General features: G+C 46.3%; 2 protein-coding genes across 3 annotated transcripts in view; one reads left to right on the forward strand and one right to left on the reverse strand.

Annotated features, from left to right (window-relative positions):
• TMEM167A (transmembrane protein 167A) overlaps positions 1-19821 on the reverse strand; it is a 39273-nt gene extending 19452 nt beyond the window's left edge. The window contains exon 1 of the mRNA XM_040421509.1: positions 19725-19821. Coding sequence (XP_040277443.1) covers positions 19725-19727 — 3 coding nt within the window. The 5' untranslated portion in view covers positions 19728-19821. The remainder of the gene's footprint in view (positions 1-19724) is intronic.
• A 144-nt stretch (positions 19822-19965) lies between these two features.
• XRCC4 (X-ray repair cross complementing 4) overlaps positions 19966-27493 on the forward strand; it is a 431955-nt gene continuing 424427 nt past the window's right edge. The window contains exon 1 of one of the 2 annotated variants that reach the window (XM_040421507.1): positions 19966-20035. The gene's annotated coding sequence lies outside the window, so the exon portion shown is untranslated. Of the gene's footprint in view, positions 20045-27493 lie in introns of both variants that reach the window. The other variant, XM_040421508.1, reaches the window with a different exon arrangement.

Genomic DNA, 27493 nt, shown 5'->3' on the forward strand with positions numbered 1-27493 from the left:
TATAGGTGGTATAAACAGACTAGACAGTCTAAAATGTGGCAGATCTATCTTCCAGCATCTGCCACTATGAGAAATCTGGTGCAGTTTAAAGGGGTTTTCCAGGTGCCTCATACTGATGACCTATACTCAGGATAGGTCAATAATACGTAATCAGAGAGGGTCCAACACCTGGCACCCCCACCGATCAGCTATTCTCTGAAGCCTCCAGCACTATGAATGGAGCAGGAAGCACAGCTTCGTTTAGGGTAGTGCAGCTCGTTTCCCATTCACTTTCATGGGAGCTGCAGTAACCTGGTATGGTCGCCGGACTTTGAACGGAGCTGTGCTTCCCGCTCCATTCACAGTGCTAGTTCCAATGCTGGAGGCTGCAGGGAACAGCTGATCAGTGGGGGTGCTGGGTATCAGACCCTAACCGATCAGATATTAATGACCAATATTAATGAGCATAGGTCATCAGTATCAGGAACTTGGAAAACCCTTTTAAGGGTCCATTCACACGTCCGTTTTTTCTTTCCTGATCTGTTCCGTTTTTTGCGGAACAGATCTGGACCCATTCATTTTCAATAGGTCCTGGAAAAAATCGGACAGCACAATGTGCGCTTTCCGTTTCCGTTGTTCCGTTCCGCATGTCCGTTTAAATATAAAACATGTCCTATTCTTTTCCGCAAAATTCGGATCCTGGTACAATACAAAGTCAATGGATCCGCAAAAAACGGAAGACATTCGGATGTCATTACGTATGTCATCCGTTTTATGCGGATTCCGTTCCTGGAAATTACATTTTAATTTTTTATTTTTTCAAAGAAATCCAAACAACTTTATTTGCTTATTGAAATTTATACATGTTTCCGTTTTTTGCGGATCCGCAAAAAACGGATGACATAAGGAAACATTTTCAGGAACAACGGATCCGCAAAAAACGGGATATAGAAAAATACTGACGTGTGAATGTAGCCTAAGACTGTGTACGTTTACACTGCCTTACTTTTAGAAAGTATTAGTAACTCTGCCCCACTAAACCTATTTGTCTTGTGATGTATACCAAATCCTGAGGGTTACTTTCATAGCCAGTGATCAGAGACATGCGTTCACATGACGGATGTAACATTACTGTATATGCATATGACTTCTAGCATTGTAGGGTCATGAAACCCATTATCACTTATCATATATATTCTTGAATTTATGGAACGGCAATTTTGATCTATTATGGTGAACTGCAACCTGTGGAGCAGAGTATTCTCTATTATTTGTTATAGGTCATCATCGTTGTGTTCTTATGAACCAACATGGGTGACTTTTTGTTTTAGTATGTGTATATTTGTGAGGTAACCAGGCTGGTTCCCTCAGTATACTAACTCCATGTATTTCATAGACATGTTCCACTGAGAATGCCCGGTTCTTCATATTCTACTGTACAATTAGCAGGTTTTTCCTGGACCTCCCTCCCTTGGATACGTTTTGTATATAAATAAAGAATCATTGAAAACTACGAAGTTGTGCGCCGTGGAATTTTCTTCTAAGGCTTTCTGGCTGTCCTAAGTCCTCCACAGAGCATCTCTAATCTACAAGGCGTGCAGGTGTCATGTCTATGCACGGAGAGGAGGCTAGCCGATACAGACAGCTAGTGAGAAGACGTGAGAAGAAGCAGAATGTTACTGCAAAAGAATAAAATAAATAAAAAATAAGTGTATATACAGTATAGTATACACATTCTTCCCATTCTTGGAAGGGAGTCTTTCACCTAAAATCACCATTATAGAACACTAACATCAGGATCTCCATTACATTCCCCATATTAGAATGCTACCTTCCATATTTCTGTCCATCGCCGATTTTCTCAGAAAAACACTTTTAGTCAATATGTTAATTAGCTTCTGAAGGTGCCCAGGGGCGGCGTTCACACAGCTGGTGCCCAGGCCCCTCGGTGCTTTTCATACGAAACCCCTCTGGCCCGCCCTAGGTTCTTCTGATTACGTCCTCCTCTTAGTGAGAAATCCAGCTCCGTTCAACAGATTTGCTGCGCCTGCGCACTTTATTCCCCATTGTGGGCAGAGGCACAAGGCTGGCTAGATCGGCATGTATGGGCCGGCACATGCGCATTAAACGCTCTTGTGCCTCTGCCCATAATGGGGAATGAAGTGCGCGGGAGCGGCGAATCTGTTGAACGGCGCTGGATTTCTCACTAAGAGGAGGATGTAATCAGAAGAACCAGGGTCGGTGCAAGGATTTTTGCCAACACAAGCGAAGCTACTATAAGACACACCTAGGTTTTAGAGGAGGATAATAAGAAAAGAAAAAAAATTCCCATTACACAGGTCAGACCAGCAATCAGACCCCCAATGTTAATCAGGCCTCAGATCCGATCCCCAATGCCTCAGATCAACCCCCATGTCAGCCATCATGCCCCCATGTCAGCCATCAGCCCCCCATGTCACATTTCTCCCCCTCAAGGCCTCCATGTCACATTTCTCCCCCTCCATGTCACATTTCTCCCCCTCCATGTCAAATCACCTGTCACATCAGCCCTCACATTTCTCCCCCCTCCATCCATGTTGTCACATTTCTCCCCCCTCCATCCATGTTGTCACATTTCTCCCCCCTCCATCCATGTTGTCACATTTCTCCCCCCTCCATCCATGTTGCCCCATTTCTCCCCCCTCCATCCATGTTGCCCCATTTCTCCCCCCTCCATCCATGTTGCCCCATTTCTCCCCCCTCCATCCATGTTGCCCCATTTCTCCCCCCTCCATCCATGTTGCCCCATTTCTCCCCCCTCCATCCATGTTGCCCCATTTCTCCCCCCTCCATCCATGTTGCCCCATTTCTCCCCCCTCCATCCATGTTGCCACATTTCTCCCCCCTCCATCCATGTTGCCACATTTCTCCCCCCTCCATCCATGTTGCCACATTTCTCCCCCCTCCATCCATGTTGCCACATTTCTCCCCCCTCCATCCATGTTGCCACATTTCTCCCCCCTCCATCCATGTTGCCACATTTCTCCCCCCTCCATCCATGTTGCCACATTTCTCCCCCCTCCATCCATGTTGCCACATTTCTCCCCCCTCCATCCATGTTGCCACATTTCTCCCCCCTCCATCCATGTTGCCACATTTCTCCCCCCTCCATCCATGTTGCCACATTTCTCCCCCATCCATCCATGTTGCCACATTTCTCCCCCCTCCATCCATGTTGTCACATTTCTCCCCCTCCATCCATGTTGTCACATTTCTCCTCCCTCCATCCATGTTGTCACATTTCTCCCCCCTCCATCCATGTTGTCACATTTCTCCCCCCTCCATCCATGTTGTCACATTTCTCCCCCCCCCCCCACCTTGTCCATTTCCCCCCCCCCCCCCCCCCCATCATGTCCATTTCACCCCCCTGTGCCACATACATTTCTCCCTGTGGGCCGCACAGACAGCTCCGCCTCAAGTCTCCAGACCTCCGCTCCCTAGTCTACACTGTGCCACTCGGCAGTCACACCCCCCCTGACGCCGTGACTGTCTGTGTTGCCGATGCCGTGCTGCTGCTGAGCCTGCGTGCTGCCCTGTGAGGAGGTGAGTCCACAAGTTATGTATTTAAAAAATAAAAATTTTAAAATAAATTTCCGCCCTGGCGCCACCCCCCCCTTCTCTGCGCCCTCAAGCAGCCTCTTGGTCTGCCTGAGAAGAACCTAGGGCGGGCCAGAGGGGTGAAAGGGGAGGGGTTTCGTATGAAAAGCACAGAGGGGCCTGGGCACTGGCCGCATGAACGCCGCCCCAGGGCACCTTCAGAAGCTAATTAACATATTGAATAAAAGTGTTTTTCTGAGAAAATCGGCGATGGACAGCAATATGGAAGGTAGCATTCTAATATGAGGAATGTAATGGAGATCCTGGTGTTAGCGTTCTATAATGGTGATTTTAGGTGAAAGACTCCCTTTAAATTTTCCTGGGTATAAAAATAAAAATAATATAAAAATGGAAAAAATGAATTCCATGTATCACCAAAAAATGCCACAAAACCGAAAGTTATGGCTCTCAAAGATGCCTGTACTAAAATAAGAAGAATAACCCTTAACATCTCTTAGCAACTACCAGTGAAAAACGCATCGGAATGTCTTCCGTTTTTCACGCAAGCCCCATTCACTTCTATGGAGTCAGAGCTGTGTGAAAACCAGACAATAGAGAACATGCTGAGATTTCTCCTGAATGCAGAGATGGTCAGTGAGAAGCGATGCTCACGTGCACAGACGCATTGACATGAATGGGTCAGGACTCGGTCTGGATGCATAGCCTTCAGAAGGAAAGCTCGCTCGTGTGAAAGCGGCCTTATTTTTCTCACTTCAGTAAAATAAGGGAATTTGGATAAAAGCTATCAGCATTTTTTATTTTCAAGATATCCTGTCATGGGAGCCAAAGTTCTGGGGAGCAGGTTTGATTACCTAAAAATAATTTTATGGGTGAGTAGATACCATAAAACTAAATGTGAATATAAGCAGCCTATGAAAGAAAACATTCACAAATGCTGTCCAGGAGGACTTCCTCACGGAAACAGCTAGGGTTCGTTTCTGCATGTTCCCAGCAGAGGGATATTATATACCTGCCGCAATTTAAGCTGTATGGGTGACTATAAAACATGTCTTATTTAAAAATCGCATGTGCTCGCCATTTTATACTGGGGGTCCTCTTGTGAAGAACTTGTGAGGTCAAACATGTAGAAATACAAGATGAGACACGGTCCACCGGCAGGCTGTGTGCCATTGTTCTTCACCACCCTGCAACTCCTGGTTAAAGACTCAAGGACATGAGGATCGCTTTCATTTTGACCTCAGATATACCGAACTAGAAGCTTGAAACTGAATGTAACCATTTGATATGCTCTGAAGACAGAACATTAGCATTGCCTCAGGCACCAGTTGGAAAGCTGTCAAGGCAATGGATACCAGAGCCCGGCTATCAGAATCATCTCTCCTGGGTCTAACCTTGTGCCTTATCTGATCCAGAAGAAATAGACTTCTGGCTTCCATCTTCATGTCTTAATGTATCTTTCAACATGAACAAGCAGGAATGTCCATATTGTGGAGGTCATCGATACATCCACCTCTGCAAATTTCATATAAATATTAACAGAAGAAGAAGGGAAACCTCTGGATGTCCAAAAAAATTAACCAGTGGGACAGATGTGTGGAAAGCTATAATCATAGGAAATGGTGCTGGCGATATGCTATCAGCTGAAAATGAACGCTTACACTTCATACAGACTAATTGCTAATCATGTCCCACAACGACCCAAGTTAGGTCGGGTTCACATCACAGCTTAATTTTCCGTACTTCCGATGTGGCATGCAAGAATTTTTTTTAATGGATTTGAGACAGAAGTGGCTAAAACGGATGCAATATGTACATAACTGAGCATAACGGATGCTTAAAATACAGGATCCCCCCTTTTTTTTAATGTTCTTCTGATGGATCAGAAGAACATAAAACTAAACGGTGATGTGAACCCGGCCTTAGGTGAGGGTTTGACCTCTCAGACTCCCAACATTGCCAAGAAAGAGGGACCTAAAATCTCTGTTCTTGTCCAGAAAGTAGGACAAATAGTTTTCTATCTCCATAGAAAGTAAGTGGTTTCTTCTAACCCATCCGAGTTCACTCAGAGCAGAGCAGAGCAGAGGAGATGAGGAGAGTTCAGTGTACAGAGCCTGGCGCACTGCACATGAAGGGACCACCTCCTGAGCACTTGGCACTGGGGACATTCAAACATGGATTTTTCGGTCCTGCACCCTGTCTGACCATCACACCAGGTACGCTTACACAGTTCTTCCCTTCAGGCTGAATTCAGATGGACAATAAGGTGCTCGTCCATGTCCTACACACTAAACACCAATCAGCATTTAAAGGGAGTCTGTCACCAGATTGTGACCTTATAGACCACTTACATAGTGCTCTAGCATAGCAGTCTATGATTCTAATGGTACCTTTGATGTTTGCTTGTGAAGTTCCCCCAAGGCAAAAACTGACTTTTATTCATATGTAAATTAGGGCTCGCAAGTGCCCAGGGCGGCGTTCACCTCGTTGGAGCCCAGGCTGTTCTGCCTCTTTTCGTCATATCCCCGCCCCAGCCTCTTCCTCTGCCTGCCCCGCTCTTCCTTTGCGTCCTCCTTCTCTGCAGCGAGATCCCGCGCCTGCACTATCCATTGCTTGGCCGGGGCATGCGCACTGCGATGCCCATTGTGGGCACGGCATCGCAGTAGCTACTACGCATGCGCCAGCCTACGGCGAGAAACAGCAACGAGGAGGCGGACCAGAGACACCCACAATTGGGCATCGCAGTGCGCATGCCCCGGCCAAGCAATGGATAGCACAGGAACGGGATCTCGCTGCAGAGAAGGAGGACGCAAAGGAAGAGCGGGGAGGGCAAAGGAAGAGCGGGGAGGGCAGAGGAAGGGGCGGGGATATGACGAAAAGAGGCAGAACAGCCTGGGCTCCAACGAGGTGAACGCCGCCCTGGGCACTTGCGAGCCCTAATTTACATATGAATAAAAGTCCGTTTTTGCCTTGGGGGAACTTCACAAGCAAACATCAAAGGTACCATTAGAATCATAGACTGCTATGCTAGAGCGCTATGTAAGCGGTCTATTAGGTCAAAATCTGGTGACAGACTCCCTTTAAGTGGCCCACACATGAGTGGCATCTGTGTGCTGTCCATTTTCACACAGACCCACTCACTTGGCTGAATGAGTCTTACAAGAAAATAGGCGCAGGATGTTGCTTGCTACAATTTTCTTGGCATAGACCTTTGGTTCAGAGAGAAAGTTTCTCATGTGCATTGATCAATCGACTTTAATGGGTCAATGTTCAGGCCAGGTGCTGCCCGAGTGTAAAACTCTCTAATAGTATCTTCCATTTTCACAGCAGTCCCCTACTATATCTCCATTAGGTGCGAATTTTGGAGCGAACTCTGTTGGTTGGAATTTCCCTTCTTGATGCGGTGTCCGAATGACTCCATACAATTGGGCTAAACAACATGCTAGTTCATGGCATCCAAAGTGAAAAACTGGGGCAGAAACTACAATGGTTTCGACGATAAAGGCGAGTGCAGCCATAAACTTCTGCCTTTATGATGAGGAGTGATCCCATGCCCCCTAAAGAGGCCCATAGGGATCACTCCAGTCACCATTATTTTATTGGCCTTCCAATTAAGACCAGATATGAACAAAAAGGTACATTACGAATTGGGCTCTGGCTGCAGAGCTCTAGGAGTGCTGGCTCTGGATCCTCGGCCTGCAGCTTACCCACTTCACTACTCTCTTACAGAACCTGCGAGGGAAAAAATGTGAGAAATGTGAAGATACGTTATGGTCCCACAGAGTTCCATGGGCACTGCATTACATCACAGACCAGTAATACAACTATGCATGAGTGCAAAAAGAAATAAAATTTCAATAACCTCCTCCTACGCTGTATTCTTCAGATTCCCATATTTTGAGCACTCACACTATCTTTCTTAAGAAAGCTTTTAAGAGTCTCTTAGCTGGCTGTCACTATTCCGCTAACGGTTTTGCTCATCTCATAAAATCTTCTGCCACTTAAGACTGAAAGTCTATGTCCAGGAAGTATCTGAGCTCTTATCGCGACAAGGTCAGTGGGAAACAACAGCCATAGGTGTTTGAAGACAAGATGTCTTTCTCATGGTTCTACATGTCCTTAAAATTGCAGAAATGAAAATTACTGTTATATACAATAGATAGAGAGGTGACCACTTACCCTACTACCGTGTTTTATTACAAAAATGGCTCTGGTTTCATGGTGTGCTCATAGAATATCACTGAGATTTCCATGGTCATTATGTGCTTATTGCCACCTTTATACACCCAGTAACTGATGAGAATACAGAAACGTTCGGAAAGTCCTCATACGGTCCTAATCTATTTCCGATTTCACCAGCAACAAAATAGTATTTCCATCAAACTTAAAGGGGTTTTCCAAACCCTATAAAGACCCCCCCTAATCGAGGGCGACGCTAGGAAGACCACACAGCCTGCTTACATGTTTCAAGCCTCATGGTCAATATAAACAGGGTGAAGCCAGATATTCCTAACATTTGTTACATTTTATGGGGCGCCACATCAAGTCCAGTTTCAGACTGGCGTATTCACTCAAGGAAACACGCTCCACGTGGGAAAAATATTCCCTAGACTGAACACTGATCCTCTGATGAACTTGGACCATCTTAATGATTAAAGTGGTTTTCCGAGACTTTAATACTGATGACCGATCCAACCCATCAGTATCTGATTGGTGGGGGTCGTGCGCGCAGTAGTGCCGCAGCTTTCTCCAGCTTTTCCTTGGCCGTGTGATGACGCGTTCATCGCTCACATGGTCTAGGAGCAGCTCAGCACCATTGAAGTGAATGGGGCTGAGCTTCATACCAAGCACAGCCGCTATATAATGTACGACACTGTGCTTGGTGAACTGAGAGAAGGTTGTGGTGCTCACTGGACTGACGATGCATTCTCAAACAGCTGATCGGTCGGGGTTCCGGGTGTGGTACCTCCACCGCTCAGATACTGATGACCTATCCAGAGATAGGTCATCAGTATTAAAGTCTCGGAAAACCTTTTAATGATACTGTAATTCCTGTCTAGCTGTGGATTTACTGAAATGTAGTCATGACATTATGTGACCACAGTTCAGCGGACTCACTGTCATAAATCATTATAATGCTGTGAGTTCACATCGGAAGAGCATTTTTTTGCCTGGGAAATACTATTGGAGTGCGTTTCCCAAACTGAATACACTTTTCTGAGACTGGCCTAGGACAGCCATAACTTTTTTTTCCCACTGTTCTGACATAATGCAGTCAGAACAAATGAGTAGATTTCTTCTGATTCCACGAGAAATCACTCACACACAGCGAACGAGTCTGGCCTGAGTGTAGCTGGCCCTAAGACAACCAAATGAAAGCTTTTATGGCTTTATTATAAAGAGACTGTCCTTTTAAAATTTGTGCTCATGATCTATTTTGCAAACGTAGAACAAAAGTAACCAAGATGCCTTCATAAATGTGTTTTTACAATAATGTGAAATTCCCGTGAGACACCGCACAACAGATGCACACTGTGAATCTTGTCATCACGGCCTCTAAAGTTGGTGATAGATACCATAAGAGATTGTGTTCACAGTATCTCACTTTTATGGGCATAAGGAGACAATACGAGCTTACAGCACCACCTGAAAATAAAGTGTGGAGGAAGCGGATACATCGGGAACGTGGCTACAGTGACCGCTCTTCAGGTTTCCAGGGCTGGGATAGACAATTCTACAATGTGTGTCCTTTCTGATGTAAATTAAGGAAAGGTTGGGCAAATCCCTGGACCAAGGTGTCCACGTGCCTAGATATTAGCTGCTGGTGCCTGCTGGAAGTCAGAGAACTATACTGACTGCTGTAGTCCCCGGCTGACTACAGGTAATCTATCCCATCTGTAACAAGGTGGCCCAATATCATGTGTCTTCTAGAATACTGATCTCCTCATATGCGGTAGAGAGAACCCTAAGGCCAAACACACGAGCGAGTTGAATACGAGGTGATGTCCAGTGTGATGTCCAGTTCTGACCTCCGCTCATCTGACAGGATCACACAGCATAAGGCCTCATGCACACGACCGTTGTTGTGTTCCGTTCCGCAAAATGGGGTTCCGTTGTTCCGTGATCCGTTGTTCCGCTTTTGTTTCCGTGTGTCTTCCTTTATTTTTGGTGGATCACCAGACATAAAGGAAAGTAAAAAAAAAAATCTAAGACAGGTTTGCCATGCAAATGATAGGAAAAAAACGGACGCGGATGACAATCTTGTGTGCCTCCGTGTTTTTTAGCGATCCCATTGACTTGAATGAGTCCGCGAACCGTTTTCCGTGAAAATAATAGGACAGGTTATATTTTTTTAATATAATATACGGATGACGGATGACAAACGGTGCATTAGCCGAGTTTTCAACGGACCCATTGAAAGTCAATGGGTCCGCAGAAAATCACGAAAAACGGAACAACGGACACAGAATAAAACAACGGTCGTGTGCATGAGGCCTTATACTGATTTATAATGCTGTGTAAGGCTACATGCACACGACCGTATGTATTTTGCGGTCCGCAAAAAATACGGATGACGTCTGTGTGACATCTGTGTTGCATACATTTTTTTTGGGATCCACTGTAACAATGCCTATCCTTGTTCGCAAAAAGGACAAGAATAGGACATGTTCTATAGTTTTTGCGGGGCTACGGAACGGACATACGGATGCGGACACCACACGGTGTGCTGTCTGCATGTTTTGCGGACCCATTGAAATGAATGGGTCCTTATCCAATCCCACAAAAAAACGGAACGGACACGGAAACAAAATACGTTCGTGTAAATGTAGCCTAGCCTTGAGAGTCCTGGAATCTATTGTATTACACTGACAGCATTATGTCAGTGTACGGGCTCATGCACCCAAACGTATTTATTATCTGCATCCAATCCGCATTTTCTTGCAGGTTGGATGCGGACCCGTTCACTTCAATGGGGCCGCAAAAGATGTGCACAGCACACTGTGAGCTCTCCGTATTCTCTGTATTACGGACAGGGATAGGACTGTTCTATGATGGGCTGGACATTCCGTTCCGCAAAATGCAGAACGCACAAGGGCAGTATCCGTATTTTGCAGACTAGAAAAAAAGTTTAAACGCCCGAGTGCGGAACTATTCATTTCAATGGGGCTGCAAATAAACGGAAATTACTCTGTTTGCATTCCGTGTCCGTATGTCCGCATTATTATGGGTTTTTCACAGCTCCTTTGGAAAATGAAAGCTGGAATCCAATTGGTTGCTAATAGGCAACTAAGCCAGTTCTACTTTACACCAGTTTGATAAATCTCCCGCTAAGTGCTGTCTGTTGCATTTTTTCAAATGGTGTTGCTGCATGGCTCCTTTTTTTAGAATGAATGCATTTTTCCGATACTGCTGTAAAGAGGAAGATACATTATAGGGGGGTATTTACTTTCCTATATAAGAACACAAGCCATGCAAAAAAAAACTGCTGCTTAAGGCTACATGCACACGACCGTATGTGATTTGCGTCTGTAAATTGTGGATCCGCAAAAAAAAAAGAAAGGATGACATCCGTATGCCATCCGTTTTTTTTTGCGGATCCATTGTAACAATGCCTAAAATGGACAAGAATAGGACATGTTCAATTTTTTTTGCGGGGCTACAGAACGGACATACTTATGTGGACAGCACACGGTGTGCTGTCCGCATTTTTTGCAGACTCATTGAAATGAATGGGTCCGCATCCTCTCCGCAAAAAAAAAAACCGGAACGGACAAGGAAACAAACAACGTTCGTGTGCATGTAGCCTAAGGGTACTTTCACACTTGCGTTGTGAAGATCTGGCAGGCAGTTCCGTCGCTGCAACTGTCTGCAGGATCCGGAAATCCGTGTGCAAACGGATAGCATTTGTAGACGAATCCGGATACGTCTAACAAATGCATTGAAACACCGGATCCGTCTCTCTGGTGTCATCTGGAAAAACGGTTCCAGTATTTATTTATTTTGCATTTTTAAAGGTCTGCGCATGCGCAGACAGGAAAGCCGGATCCGTTTTGCCGTTACACTTGGTGCCGGATCCAGCATTAATGCATTTCAATGGAAAATAATGCTGGATCGGGCATTCCGGCAAGTGTTCTGATGCATACTGAACAGAATGCTCTCCATTCAGAATGCATTAGGCTACGTCTACACAACGACATTTGTCGCGTGACAAATAGGGCATAACTACACTGCAACATTTGCAGCGCAACATTTTGTTGCACTCATGTCGCGCGACATTTTTATAATGGCAGTCTATGGTGTCGCACTGCAACATGCAGCGACTGCGACGCAACAGTCGCAGAAAAATCCATCTCGAACGGATTTTCTGCGACTGTTGCGTCGCAGTATGTTCCATGTTGCAGTGCGACACCATAGACTGCCATTATAAAAATGTCGCGCGACATTAGTGCAACAAAATGTCGCGCGACAAATGTCGTGTAGACGTGGCATTAGGACAAAACTGATCATTTTTTTTCCGGTATTGAGTCCCTGTGACGGAACTCAATGCCGGAAAAGAATAACGCTAGTGTGAAAGTACCCTTAGGCTACATGCACACGACCGTTGTGTGTTTTGCGTTCCGCAAAACACGGATGACATCCGTGTGCGTTCCGCAATTTGCGGAACGGCATGGACAGCCATTAATATAACTGCCTATTCTTGTCCACAAAACGGACAACAATAGGACAGGTTATATTTTATTTGTGGACCACTGAATGGAGCAACGGACGCGGACAGCACACGGAGTGCTGTCCGCATCTTTTGCGGCCCCATTGAAGTGAAAGGGTCCGCATCCAAGCCTCAAAAACTGCGGCTCGGATGCGGACCAAAACAACGGTCATGTGCATGAGGCCTAAGTCTGGTGTTTTTGAATACCTTTTTGAGCAAAAGACATACCAGTAATTGCAAAAAGTAAGCCCTATAGCACCCTTAGGCCTCTTTCAGACAGGCGTTGCGGGAAAAGGTGCGGGTGCGTTGCGGGAGCACCCGCGATTTTTCCGCGCGAGTGCAAAACATTGTAATGCGTTTTGCACGCGCGTGAGAAAAATCGCGCATGTTTGGTACCCAAACCTGAACTTCTTCACAGAAGTTCGGGCTTGGGATCGGTGTTCTGTAGATTGTATTATTTCCCCTTATAACATGGTTATAAGGGAAAATAATAGCATTCTGAATACAGAATGCATAGTAAAACAGCGCTGGAGGGGTTAAAAAAAATATAAAAAAATTAAACTCACCTTAATCCACTTGTTCGCGCAGCCGGCATCTCCTTCTGTCTTTGACTGTGAGCAATAGGACCTTTGATGATGTCACTGCGTTCATCACATGATCCATCACCATGGTGATGGATCATGTGATGAGCGTAGTGACGTCATCAAAGGTCCTATTGCTCACAGTTAAAGACAGAAGGAGATGCCGGCTGCGCGAACAAGTGGATTAAGGTGAGTTTAATTTTTTTATATTTTTTTTAACCCCTCCAGCGCTGTTTTACTATGCATTCTGTATTCAGAATGCTATTATTTTCCCTTATAACCATGTTATAAGGGAAAATATTAATGATTGGGTCCCCATCCCGATCGTCTCCTAGCAACCGTGCGTGAAAATCGCACCGCATCCGCACTTGCTTGCGGATGCTTGCGATTTTCACGCAACCCCATTCACTTCTATGAGGCCTGCGTTGCGTGAAAAACGCAGAATATAGAGCATGCTGCGATTTTCACGCAACGCACAAGTGATGCGTGAAAATCACCGCTCATGTGAACAGCTCCATAGAAATCAATGGGTCGGTATTCAGTGCGGGTGCAATGCGTTCAACTCACGCATCGCATCCGCGCGGAATACTCGCCCGTGTGAAAGGGGCCTTAGGGTACATGCACACGTTCAGGATTCATGTGCGGATTCGCACTGAAATCCGCAGGTGTTTGCAGGCAAATCCGTGCAGTCAATCCGCACCAATTGTCCGATTTGCATGCGGATTTGGTGTGGATTTTACTAAGTGAATGGAGAAAATCCGGTCAGGAAAAAATAAAATAAAAATATAATTGACATGCTGCAGATTTTAAAATCCGCACCACAGGTCAAAATCCGCGCGAAAAAAAAATCTGCATCGTGTGCATTGAGAATTTCAAATTCTCATGGAATACAATGTACATGACATACGGTGCGGATTTTCCACACAGAAAATCTGCACGCAATCCTGATCGTGCGCATTTAGCCTTAGGGCTATTTCAAATGGCGGATTGGGTCTGTGAATTTCCTGGAGACCACGGCCGGTGATCACAGGTTTACACAAGTGAATGAGACTAAGGCCCCTTTCACACGGGCGAGTTTTCCGCGCGGGAGCAATGCGTGAGTTGAATGCATTGCACCCGCACTGAATCCGGACCCATTCATTTCTATGGGGCTGTGCACATGAGCAGTGATTTTCACGCATCACTTGTGCGTTGCATGAAAATCGCAGCAAGCTCTATTTTGTGTGTTTTTCACGCAACGCAGGCCCCATAGAAGTGAATGGGGCTGGGTGAAAATCGCAAGCATTAGCAAGCAAGTGCGGATGCGGTGCGATTTTCACGCACGGTTGCTAGGTGACGATCGGGATGGGGACCCGATCTTTATTATTTTCCCTTATAACATGGTTATAAGGGAAAATAATAGCATTCTGAATACAGAATGCATAGTAAAACAGCGCTGAAGGGGTTAAAAAATAATAATAATAATAATTTAACTCACCTTAATCCACTTGCTCGCGCAGCCCGGCTTCTCTTCTGTCTTCTTCTTTGCTGTGTACAGGAAAAGGACCTGTGGTGACGTCACTCCGGTCATCACATGATCCATCACCATGGTAAAAGATCATGTGATGGACCATGTGATGACCGGAGTGACGTCACCACAGGTCCTATCCTGTACACAGCAAAGAAGAGAAGCCGGGCATCGCGAGCAAGTGGATTAAGGGGAGTTAAAAAATTTTATTTATTTTTTTTAACCCCTCCAGCGCTATTGTACTATGCATTCTGTATTCAGAATGCTATTATTTTCCCTTATAACTAAGAAAATAATACAATCTACAGAACACCGATCCCAAGCCCGAACTTCTGTGAAGAAGTTCGGGTTTGGGTACCAAACATGCCGATTTTTCTCACGCGCGTGCAAAACGCATTACAATGTTTTGCACTCGCGCGGAAAATTGCGCATGTTCCCGCAACGCACCCGCACCTTTTCCCGCAACGCCCGTGTGAAAGAGGCCTAAAGCAGTGCGTGGGATCTACTGCATGTAACTGCAGATGGCTTCCCATTATGTAGAGACCAATTCATTAAATGAAACTTAAAATATGCTGACATTAGCGGTGTGTTAATGTCAGCAGTACATAACAGTACGCTTTATAACTCCCTGCCTGCCGCCCGCCGTTATCTTAAAATAAAGACTTTTAAAATATGCTAATGAGCCTCTAGGTGCTATTAGGGCGTTGCTTCAGCACCTAGAGGCTCGGTCTACGCACCCTTTGGCACGCCCAGGTCCAGTTGATTGACTTTCGAGTTCTCCTCAGTGTCCCGTAAATCCCGTGCCTGCGCCGTCCAGTTTAGTATTCGGCGCAGGCGCAGTGAGTGAAGGACACGCTCCAGCTGCCGGCTTCCTTCCTTCGGCGCAGGCCGGCAGCTGGAGCGCGTCCTTCACTCACTGCGCCTAATACTAAACTGGACGGCGCAGGCGCGGGATTTACGGGACACTGAGGAGAACTCGAAAGTCAATCAACTGGACCTGGGCGTGCCAAAGGGTGCGTAGACCGAGCCTCTAGGTGCTGAAGCAACGCCCTAATAGCACCTAGAGGCTCATTGGCATATTTTTAAAGTCTTTATTTTAGGAGAACGGCGGCAGGCAGGGAGTTATAAAGCACACTGTAACACATCGCTAATGTCAGCCAGATACATAACGTTATTTCTCATGACAAACCCTTTGAGTTTCAGTCTGCAAGTTTACTTCATTCATTTTCAAACCCCTTGATATTCAGTTTCCAACCTGCTCCTAGCTTGACATTTCCTGCGTCCGCATTTCCCTCCCAGTAATAGCAGCTGGACCTGTGTGTCCAGGATGCTGCTGTCTTCCCCATGTAACCTGCCTTGTGTGTGCTTTCCTCCCTATGTACAGCCTCCACACTCTAATCCGCTGTGTACATCTTCTTGATGCAAAAGTGTCCTTGTGTTCGTATATATATGTTTTTACTTTGGGAATCAATGGCAGACGTATGTACAGTGTGATATGTCCAGTGAATATACCCAAAAAGAGATGATCAACAATGTCGCTGATGATAAAAATGACGTTTCGAGGTTATTTAACACGCTGTAGCTAACCAGCTATATTTAAAAATGAACAAAAGAAAATCCATCAGTCGTCGGCAGCCTTAGCTCAACGACAACGCACCATTTCTGACCCAGGGTTAGCAGCACTTTTTCTGACATCTGGCAAATATTTCAATCTCTGCCCCCTCATCCTTCCTCTGCTTCCTGCTTTTGTGAGATCTCAAAAAAGTAATAAAAGGTAAATATGCATGCAAGCAATAAACTAAGTCGTTGCCCATTTGTTAGAAGCACTTTGCCCTCATGCAAGCAAAGCTATAAATGGCATCCCCAACTATGACATTATGTAAAAACGCTGCCTGTACAGACATGACATCACTGTGCAGGGTTTTGAAAGCAAAAAATTACATGCTGAAAACCTGTATAAAGGAAGAGGAACGTCACTTGTCCTACTAATTTAAAGACCTTTCATTACAATAAAAAAATCTAAACTAAGCATACAGACATGGAGAGCGGCGCCCAGGGATCTCCACTTACTATTGTCCCTGGGCACCGCTCCGTTCTCCCGGTATAGGCTCCGGTATCTTCAGATTTTTGGCTCAACTGGGAGGAGCCTGCTCTTGTTCTCCTGGGCGTCTCCTTCTCTCAGGCTGTAGCGCTGGCCAATCGCAGCACTCAGCTCATAGCCTGGGAGAAAAAAACCTCTCAAGCTATGAGCTGAGCGCTGCGATTGGCCAGCACTACAGCCTGGGAGAAGGAGACGCCCAGGAGAACAAGAGCAGGCTCCTCCCAGTTGAGCCAAAAATCTGAAGATACCAGAGCCTATACTGGGAGAACGGAGCGGCGCCCAGGGATAATAGTAAGTGCAGGGAGATCCCTGGGCGCCGCTCTCCATGTCTGTATGCTTAGTTTAGATTTTTTATTGTAATGAAAGGTCCTCTTTAAGCACTAATTGGTCTTCCCCTTCACTAAACCCTCTCCAGTCTATCCTGAACTCAGCAGCCAGAATCATCTGTCCAACCACTACACCAAAGCCTCCACCCTGTGCCAGTCATTGCACTGGTTGCCCATACAGTATAGGACTTCTTACTTTCACCCCCCAAAGCTCTCCGCATCCCTACATCCCCCAACATCTCCTCCCTCATCCCCGTCTACCACTGATTTACAATACTTTCACTCCTGCAGTAAAACTATCCGGTAGGCTTTTTCGGCACAGGGGCAGCCTACTGGAGTCCTCTCTATCTGGCATAGGGCCGTGCACTGCTGGAGCCCATTGACTATAATTGGATCCGGCCACTTTCTGGCATGAGTGCCAGGTTTCGTCTGGCCAAAAATTGCCACCAGGTTTTGTCCTGCAGAAACCTTGGACTTAAGGGCTCATGCACACAAAAGTTTTTTTTTCCCGTTTACGTTCCGTTTTTTTGCGTTCCGTATAAGGACCGTATACGGAACCATTCATTTCAGTGGATCCGCAAAAAAACGGAAGGTATTCCGTATGCCTTCCGTTTCCGTATTTCCGTTCAAAGATAGAACATGTCCTATTATTGTTCGCATAACGGACAAGGATAGTACTGTTCTATTAGGGGCCAGATGTTCCGTAAAAAACGGAATGCACACGCATGTCATCCGTATTTTTTGCGGATCCGTTTTTTGTGGACCGCAAAATACTGAAAAAGCCATACGGTCATGTGCATGAGCCCTAAGGCAGAAAGCAGATGGATCCCATTACAGTCAATGGAGTAGGCAGTGAATGGAGGGAACAGCCTGCCAGGTAGCTTTACCACAGGTGTGGCACCTCCTAGTCCCAACTCCAAGACTTCTCTCGAGCTGCATCAGTTCTTTGGAATGCACTACCACACCCAATCAGGTTCATTCCCAACAGCTAGTTTTAAGAGCTTCCCAAAAAACTATCTTTTAGGTTGGTTTATCACATTCCCTGATCTAATCCAGAGGAAATAACATCACAGGGGTACATACATCACAGGGGTACATACATTACAGAGGTACATACTTTCCTAATGAAAAAATTAATAAAATTAATAAAGAAAACACATGCAAGGCATAACAAAGCCATGTAGTAAAACACACTATGTAAGCAAAATACCCTCAAATATGCCTAACAAATGCTACAAATAGCACTGATCAAGTCAGGAGAAGGCACAAAACTCTGGGTGGCAGCACCCTAAGACTCTACTGCACCCACTAAGAGGAACAGGCAAATACCAAAGAAGACGTCTAAGGCCGGGTCTCCATGAGGTGTAGTAGGGATGAGCGAACTTGTGTTTTCAAGTTCGGTGTACAAGGGTCGGGTTCGGGTCATCTAAGAATTCCGTTATGGATTCCGCTACCACTAACCATAACTTATGGTCTGTAGTAGCGGAATTCATAACGGAATTCTTGGATATCCTGAACCTTGTACGCCAAACTTAAAAAACACACTTTCGCTCATCCCTAGTGTTGAGATCATAAAAAATGGTGTGCAATGGGTGATCAATTTGGCACAAATGTAGTCAAGGCAGACTCCTAAAATTCATAGTTACATAGTTAATGCGGTTGAAAAAAGACATAAGTCCATCAAGTTCAACCAAGGGATCGGTGGGGACGTGAATCCCAGAAGGAAGTGAGACTCAGATTTCTACACATTTTCATAAGCATTAATGTTTTTTACTTGTAAGAATTCACCTAAACCCTTTTTGAAACTGTCCACTGTTCCTGCTGTGGCCACGTCCTGAGGAAGTCTATTCCACAGATTCACAGTTCTTACAGTAAAGAAGCTTTGACGCTTCTGGAAACTGAACTTTTTCTTCTTCAGTCGGAGGCAGTGCTCCCTTGTCTTTTGAGGGAATTTTACATGAAACAGTTTTTCACCGTATTTTTTGTATGGCCCATTTATATACTTGTACAGGTTAAATCATGTCCCCCTTAGACGTCTCTTCTCAAGACTAAATACATTTAATTCTTTTCATCTTTCTTCATAACTAAGACCCTCCAGGCCCCTTATCAGTTTAGTCGCTTTCTTCTGTACTTTTTCCAGCTGCAGTGCATCCTTTCTATGGACTGGTGCCCAGAACTGGACTGCGTATTCCAGATGAGGCCGCACCAACGCTTTGTAAAGTGGTAATATTACATCCCTGCCCCGCAAGTCCATTTCTAGTTTAATGCATGACAATATCCTGGTGGTCTTAGAAGCAGCTGATTGACATTGTGTGCCGTTATATAATCTACCATCTACAAGGACAAATCCTTCTCTATAAGTGACTCTCCCAGTGTTACATCCCCTAGCTAGGACATATGAAGCACGGAGATTATTACCACCAAGATGCATAACCTTACATTATTCCCCTGAGGAAGTTAGAAAAATACACAATGGAATTTTTTATTAAAGCAGTTATCTGGTAGAAACGAAACTCCAGGGGCAGGTAGGACTGGTAAATACCCTGCCAACACCAAGGATCTGATGGTCCCTGATGGCCTTGTTCTCACAGGACCACTACAACTAAGTAGTAAGGTGCCGCTCTGGCAGAGGTGTCAGTAAGGGGCTTCAGCGGTCTTGTGACCCTTTCTGGTCCAGCAGGGGCCTGTGACAGGACACAGTGCTGGATTATAGGGCAAATTCAAAGTTGCTGTTTTTTAACACAGTCTTGTCTGGCCCTGGAGTTTCATTTATACTGGACAGCCCCTTTAACTAAGTGTATGTGCACACACTCCACTACATCACAGACCCAGTGCAGGGGGTAGTAACTGATGATAAGCAGCAGATACGTCTATGCACAGAGCACACAGTATGAGGCACCAAAGGGAATGAGAGCTGTACACAACTTACCATGGTGATCCCCTCTCAGCCACATCACACTTCCAGGAGAGTCGCTCCAGTGACATCATCTCCGCCTTCGCTTTTCCAACTAGGTCTTTTTTTGTCTCTCGTCACTTGGCACGGCGGCCATTTTCTCGTAGTCTCACAGTCATTGACTGACAGGCGATCGGGTTTAGTATGACAGTACGCAGCAGCGGACATCTAGGCTCGCAGAGTTCTGCTCTTTGGTTACTAGGTGCTGTGACGCGTGTTCATAGTGAATTTTGATTGGCTGGAAGCGACAGCGGCGGCTTGTATGTCGGAAGCGGAGAGTTTCTTTGGTCAGTGAGTGAGGTAGGAGACGGGATAACGTGTATGGAGGTGGTCGTGTGAAGTACTGAGGCTAATGTCAATGCAAGTCTACGGAAAGCATGGTGCAGGGCTTCTAATAATAACTGTTGTGGAACTGCAATCCTGCGCATGCCCAGCCAGACAATGCCTAGTGTGGTTTGTCACCTAGAGCTCCTGCGTCCTTTAGGTCTGAGAAATGGGGACAAATACACCACATAGAAAACAGACAAGAATAGGACGTTCTGGTTTTTTCGGGACCACTGAATGGAAGTGTGTTGTCTGCATCTTTTGCGGCCCTATTTAAATTAAAATAATGGCCCCATATCCGATCCGCAAAAAATACGGATGGGTGCGGACCAAAACCATGGTCGGGTGCATGAGGCCTTACAGGAAGGCAGGAGGCCCCTGTGAATTCAGAAGCAGTTCTCTTCTCTGGCACCGTCTTCTAGTCTGTTACCAGGGACGGATCTGACCTGACAACAGGCAGTGGGCTGCAAGGTGGCAGCGAGACCCTTAGGGTACTTTCTCACTTGGGGCAGAGGATTCCGGCAGGCAGTTCCTTCGTCGCCAGAACTGCCTGCCAGATCCGTCAAAATGTGTGCAAACTGATGGCATTTGTCAGACGGATCAGGATCCTGACCCGTCTGACAAATGCATTGAAATGCTGGATCCATCTCTCCGGTGTCATCCAGAAAAACGGATCCGGCATTAATTATTTTCACATTTTTTGCGGTCTGAGCGTGAGCAACGGATCCGGTATTAAAAACGGATCAGGCATTAATGCATTTCAATGGGAGAAAATGCCGGATCCGGCATTCCGGCAAGTGTTCCGGAATTTTGGATGGAGATAAAACCGCAGCATGTTGTTTCACTTCAACAAGTGGCATTTTGGCCTCTTACACACGAACGTGTGTGCCCCGTGGCCGTGCTGCGGCCCGCAATTTGCACAAACACCCACCGCAGGGCAGCCGCAGCAGATTGTGTATCCATTCACTTTAATGGGTCCGCAATCTGGCTGTTCCGCAAAAAGATAGGACATGTTAAATTTTTTTGCGGAATGTAAGTACGGGACAAACCCCACGGAAGCACTCTGTAGTGCTTCCGTAGGGTTCCGTTCCGTGCTTCCGTCCCGAACCATTCTGCATCTCCGGATTTGCGGACCCATTGAAGTGAATAGGTCCGCATCCGTGATGTCATGAGAAATAACGTTATGTATCTGGCTGACATTAGCGGTGTACATAACAGTGTTCTTTATAACTCCCTGCCTGCCGCCGTTCTCGTAAATAAAGACTTTTATAATATGCCAATGAGCCTCTAGGTGCTATTAGGGCGTTGCTTCAGCACCTAGAGGCTCTGTCTACGCACCCTTTGGCACGCCCAGGTCCAGTTGATTGACTTTCGAGTTCTCCTCAGTGTCCTGTAAATCCTGTGCCTGCGCCGTCACTTTTAGGCTACTTTCACACTAGCGTTCGGGGCTCCGCTTGTGAGCTCCGTTTGAAGGCTCTCACAAGCGGCCCTGAACGCATCCGTACTGCCCCAATGCATTCTGAATGGATGCGGATCCGCTCAGAATGCATCAGTCTGGCAGCGTTCAGCCTCCACTCAGCAGGCGGACACCTGAACGCTGCTTGCAGCGTTCGGGTGTCCGCCTGGCCGTGCGGAGGCAAACGGATCCGTCCAGACTTACAATGTATGTCAATAGGGACGGATCCGTTTGAAGTTGACACAATATGGCTCAATTTTCAAACGGATCCGTCCCCCATTGAAAATTTATTTTTATTTTTTTTGTTCATGGTAATGCAAACGGATCCGTTCTGAACGGATCTAAGCGTTTGCATTATAGGTGCGGATCCGTCTGTGCAGATACCAGACGGATCCGCACCTAACGCAGGTGTGAAAGTAGCCTTAGTATTCGGCGCAGGCGCAGTGAGTGAAGGACGCGCTCCTGCTACCGGCTTCCTTCGGCGCAGGCGCAGTGAGTGAAGGACTAGCTCCTGCTGCCGGCTTCCTTCGGCGCAGGTGCACCGAATACTAAACTGGACGGCGCGGGATTTACGGGACACTGAGGAGAACTCGAAAGTCAATCAACTGGACCTGGGCGTGCCAAAGGGTGCGTAGACCGAGCCTCTAGGTGCTGAAGCAACGCCCTAATAGCACCTTGAGGCTCATTGGCATATTATAAAAGTCTTTATTTTACGAGAACGGCGGCAGGCAGGGAGTTATAAAGAACACTGTTATGTACATCGCTAATGTCAGCCAGATACATAACGTTATTTTGCATGACAGAAACCCTTTAATACAACGCATTTACTAATGTTTCCATGGTTACGACCACCTTGCAATCCATCAGCGGTGGCCATGCTTGTACACTATAGAAAAAAGCACCAGCCTATGTGAGCTCTAACGTTCGGGCCACCAGAGAGGCTGCACTTTTTCTTATAGTGTGCAAGCACGGCCACCGTTTATGGATTGCAGGGTGGTCGTAACCATGGAAACGAATCCAGCCAGCAAAGGAAGCAATATGGACAATCACAATACATTAGTAAGCGTCTTGTATTAACTGTCTGTACATGATAAATGCCCCTTGCTGAAGTGACACAACCCCTTAAGGCCAGTTTAACACGAGCGTATTCAGTCCATGAAATATTCTCTGTGTGACGGTAGTTTTTTGCCTGGACTGAACGCTGCTCCTGTGACACAGACTCGTGGCTGTGTTGCTGCCTGACCGCAGCTGTACTGAATTGTACTCACATAATGCTGTCAGTACAGTTCAGTGAAGCCGAGGTCAGGCAGCAACACGCAGCATTATAAATCATTGTAATGCTGTGAGCTCTTGTCACAGGAGCAGCGTTCGCTCTGGGAAGTACTGCTATCATGCGGAGCATATTCCACGTATTCAGCCTCTGAGTGTCTTGTTCACACGTAATGGATGTGTAAATAATCTAACACATGAATCCATGGCACAAATCTGAGGCCCTCTCTGCTGCCTCCTGCACACGACTGTATCCATTTGCGGTCCGCATTTTCTTTTTCACTTCAGTTGAAATGTCCTATCCTTGTCTGCGAAACTGACATGAATTGGACCCGTTCTATCATCTTTACGAGGCTGCGGCACGAACATATGATTACGGATAATACAAATCTGTGAATAGTATCCGCCATAGACTTCAATAGGCAGGCGAATTTTAAAACCCACAGGGACTCTTTCAGGCCACAATAGTGATGGAAAAGTTGTTTCAAGGGGACTAACACCTGGACTGTGGCATGCCGGAGGGGGATCCATGGCAAAACTCCCATGGAAAATTACGTAGTTGACGCAGAGTGTGGTAAGTTGAATTCGCAATGCGATTAATATAACCTGCATTAATCGCATTTCGAATTCAACTTAGAGCTGGGTTCAGGAGAAAATGAAAGAAATGCTCCAGCACTACGGTAGATAGTATGAAAGTCCCGGTCTTTAATGTCACCAAGAATCCAGGTGAGTACAGCAATCACAAAAAACACTGGTGTTCCCCGGTTCCCCGGATCTACGCGTTTCGAACTGTCGTGTTCTTAGTCATGATCCTGGATCATGACTAAGAACACGACAGTTCGAAACGCGTAGATCCGGGGAACACCAGTGTTTTTTGTGATTGCTGTACTCACCTGGATTCTTGGTGACATTAAAGACCGGGACTTTCATACTATCTACCGTAGTGCTGGAGCATTTCTTTCATTTTCTCCTGTTTCCAAAAGGACTGGCTTGAGTCCGCTCCGTGCACCGCCGTGCAGGACGTTGAGGTGAGCTGGCTACAACCCTTTCTATACCTTAGAGCTGGGTTCCTAATGGTTGTATTGCTAGAATATAACGAAGATTGAGAATATAGTGCTATATTCTAGCAACACAACCATTAGGAACCCAGCTCTAAGTTGAATTCGAAATGTGATTAATATAACCTGCATTAATCGCATTGCGATTACAACTTAGTCAAATTTGTGACACTGCAGCTTCAGAATGAATCTAAGATGGATGCTGTCCTTGCTTTTTGATAGGAGGTGGGAGGGTCTGGGAGGGAGGGTCTGCTGCTGATTGGCTGGAATGTGTCTGCTGACTGTAAGGTACAGGGTCAAAGTTTGCTCAATGATGACGTATAGGGGCGGACCGAACATCGCATATGGTCACCCGCCGCGGCGAACGCGAACAAGCTATGTTCGCCGGCGAATAGTTCGGGACATCTCTACTTAAGAACTGTGATTGCATTTCATGGCAGCACAGGACAAATGGACTTCTCAGGGCTCCCTGATGTAATCGTACATTAGTGGGGCGCGAGAAGTGTACGCAGCAGGATCATATACAGCCAGCACCTGCCACAATGACCAGGATCGGTGATTTAACTAGTGTTGTGCAGAAATAGCTGGCACAGAGAGACTTGTATAAAGGGCCTCAGCATCAATAGGGGCCAGCTGGACCTGCTCATCTATGTGGATAGTCTCAATTTTAAGCAACAGGTCTGTTGTATCTCTAATGTAAGATGGTAATGATGCCACAAAGGGACCTAAGATGTTATTGACGTAGGTACTGATACTGTGAGTGATGGATCCCACACCGGAAACAATGGGACGTCCCTTGAGGGGGGGGGGATAACCCTTGTGAATTTTGGGGAGGGCGTAAAAGGTGGGAATCTGTGGGTGTGGCGGCACCAGGAACTTCATCTCGTCCCTAGGGGCACTTACGACAACTTGAGCTATTTAAGGCCCCATCGCCAACATGTGAGTGCGCCTTATTACATCAGGATGCCATCACCATGCTATCTACATCATTGATGGCTTTTGGGTTATTTTATTTTGGTCCCCCAATGAACCAGCTCGCATGACACTGGGGAAACGCGTCGGGACATGTATTCATCACACCATAGCAGGGTCACAGTAGGTGACAGCGAGGGCTTAGCCACCGAGAGGTGTGGTCGCCCCTTTCGCGGAGGGAGCTGCGCCTGTAGGCAGGGGTAGTGGATTGTTTATTGAAGCATCCAATCCCTCGGTCCCCAAAACTGTAAGTTGTTGCATCTGCAATTTCGTGGATAATCCTTCACCACGTCCAAAGTAAGGCTCTGCTTGTGGCATAATATGCTATGAATTATTGTATACATTATGGGGTATTATTTTATTACCAATGAAGTAAAAGTAAAGTTTTAGAAGAAAGGTCACTAGTCTGTCTGGGATAGCTATGCTGAGAGAAGGCCGCAGTGCTACTGTGAGCGCCGGTGACTTCTCAAACCGCGGGGTCCCGGGTGTTGGACCCCCACCCATCAGATACTATTGACCTATCCAGAGGATAAAATATCTCAGAAAACTCCTTCAGGGTGCATTCATCACTGTATATATTTTGTGGTCCGGATGGAGCCTGTGTGATGTCCGTGTTTGCAGCTCCAATGTAACAATGCCTGTTCTTGTCTGCAAATGGGCAAGAATAGGACATACAAATGTGGACAGCACACCATGTGCTGTCCGCATTTTTTACGGACCTATTGAAATGAATAGGTCCACATCTGAACCGCAAAAATGCGGACCAAAAATACAGTCGTGTGAATGGGGCCTTAAAGGGTTATTTTTCCAGTCTGTTGACATTGATGACCTGTTTTCAGGAATGGTCATCAATATCGGATCTGTGGGGGTGGGCACGCCCGCTACACGGTGGACACAGACTTCTGCTCCCACTCTTTTGTTTGTAGTGCCAGCGCTGAAAGCACCAAGTGTCAGAACCCCACCAAGCAGCTCCTCAGTGACTGCAGGAGGTCATACTAATCCTTTCAGTCATATATTAGGTCTGCTGGGCACAGGGCTCTGTTTGGTAGCAACTAAATCTAAGGAGTTCACCTGTTGATCGCCGCCGCTCGAGCTCCTGGAAACCCCTGCCATCAGCCGTCCTTGGCCTGGGAACCTTCTTTTTTGCCGCTGCAGGGACATGTGGCATTACATCACGTGCGTGCTGGATTATTGGACTGTCATATTATGTAGTTGGACCATCAATGTGCTTGTTGGAGATATTGTAATAGAACTTTAATCTCAGGCTTGATTTCTGAAAAATCCTGGTGCCTCAACAGCTGTGAAATAAATCCCAAAGTGCTGCATGGATTTCACAGAGCAGGGAATATAGACGTATTGTGGAAAGATTTAAAGGGGCGCTGCCACCTTGAGCCACCCCTGTAAACTGCAGTAATGTACAAATAGTATAAATATTGGACATTGACATTATGCTACGATTAATGTGAAAAAATGAAAATCAGACATCACATAGTACATGACAATCTCTGGCTACTTTCACATTACCGTTTTTACTGGATCCGGCAGAGTTCAGCAAAAATGCTTCCGTGATTGATAATACAACCGCCTGAATCCGTTATCAACGGATCCGGTTGTATTATCTTTAAGGCTACTTTCACACTAGCGTTTGGAGCGGATCCGTCTGATGTTTCATCAGACGGATCCGCTCCGATAATGCAGACGTTTGCATCCGTTCAGAACGGATCCGTCTGCATTATAACTTAGAAAAATTTCTAAGTCTGAAAGTAGCCTTAGCGGATCCGTTCAGACTTTATATTGAAAGTCATTGGGGGACGGATCCGCTTGAAGATTGAGCCATATGGTGTCATCTTCAAACGGATCCGTCCCCATTGACTTCCATTATAAGTCTGGACGGATCCGCTCGCCTCCGCACGGCCAGGCGGACACCCGAACGCTGCAAGCAGCGTTCAGGTGTCCGCTCACTGAGCGGAGCGGAGGCTGAGCGCTGGCAGGCGGATGCATTCTCAGTGGATCCACCTCCACTGAGAATGCATCAGGGCTGGACGGCTGCGTTCGGGGCCGCTCGTGAGCCCCTTAAACGGAGCTCACGAGCGGACACCCGAACGCTAGTGTTAAAGTAGCCTAACATTGCCAAGATGCTCCGCATCCCAGGATGGAAAGCAAAATACAACATGTTGCGGTTTTCTCTCCGGTATGAGAACGCAACTAAACGGAACGGAATGCGTTTTGGAGCACTCCGTTCTGTTCAGTTACGTTTTGTCACCATTGACAATGAATGTGGACAAAACGGAAGCTTTTGTTTCCAGTATTAAGACCCTATTTGTCACCGCCACTTCTGTGAGAAGGTCTGGCAGACGTTCTTCTCTACCTCTTGTATGATGTTCTTTGTTTTGATTTCACTTTCTCATCTCCTTTCCTTCTGCTAGGTGTCACTTATTTAGACATAATCGTCTTCCTTTATATTCCCTCCCATACTGCCTCACTTTGCGGTTTATACTACTTCCTGGATGAAGTGTTCACTGCTGGAGGCTGCGTCTGCTGTTTGCTCAGATAAGTCCTTTACTTTATTGTGTTTGCTTGCTGGCTTGATTCTAGGTGACCCTGACTCCCTCCGTATTAAGTGCAGGGAGCCGGTGGTCGTGTTCCCTCACTATTATAGGGTTTTC

Source organism: Bufo bufo, chromosome 2, assembly GCF_905171765.1.
Source record: "Bufo bufo chromosome 2, aBufBuf1.1, whole genome shotgun sequence".
Classification (NCBI taxonomy): Eukaryota; Metazoa; Chordata; class Amphibia; order Anura; family Bufonidae; genus Bufo; species Bufo bufo.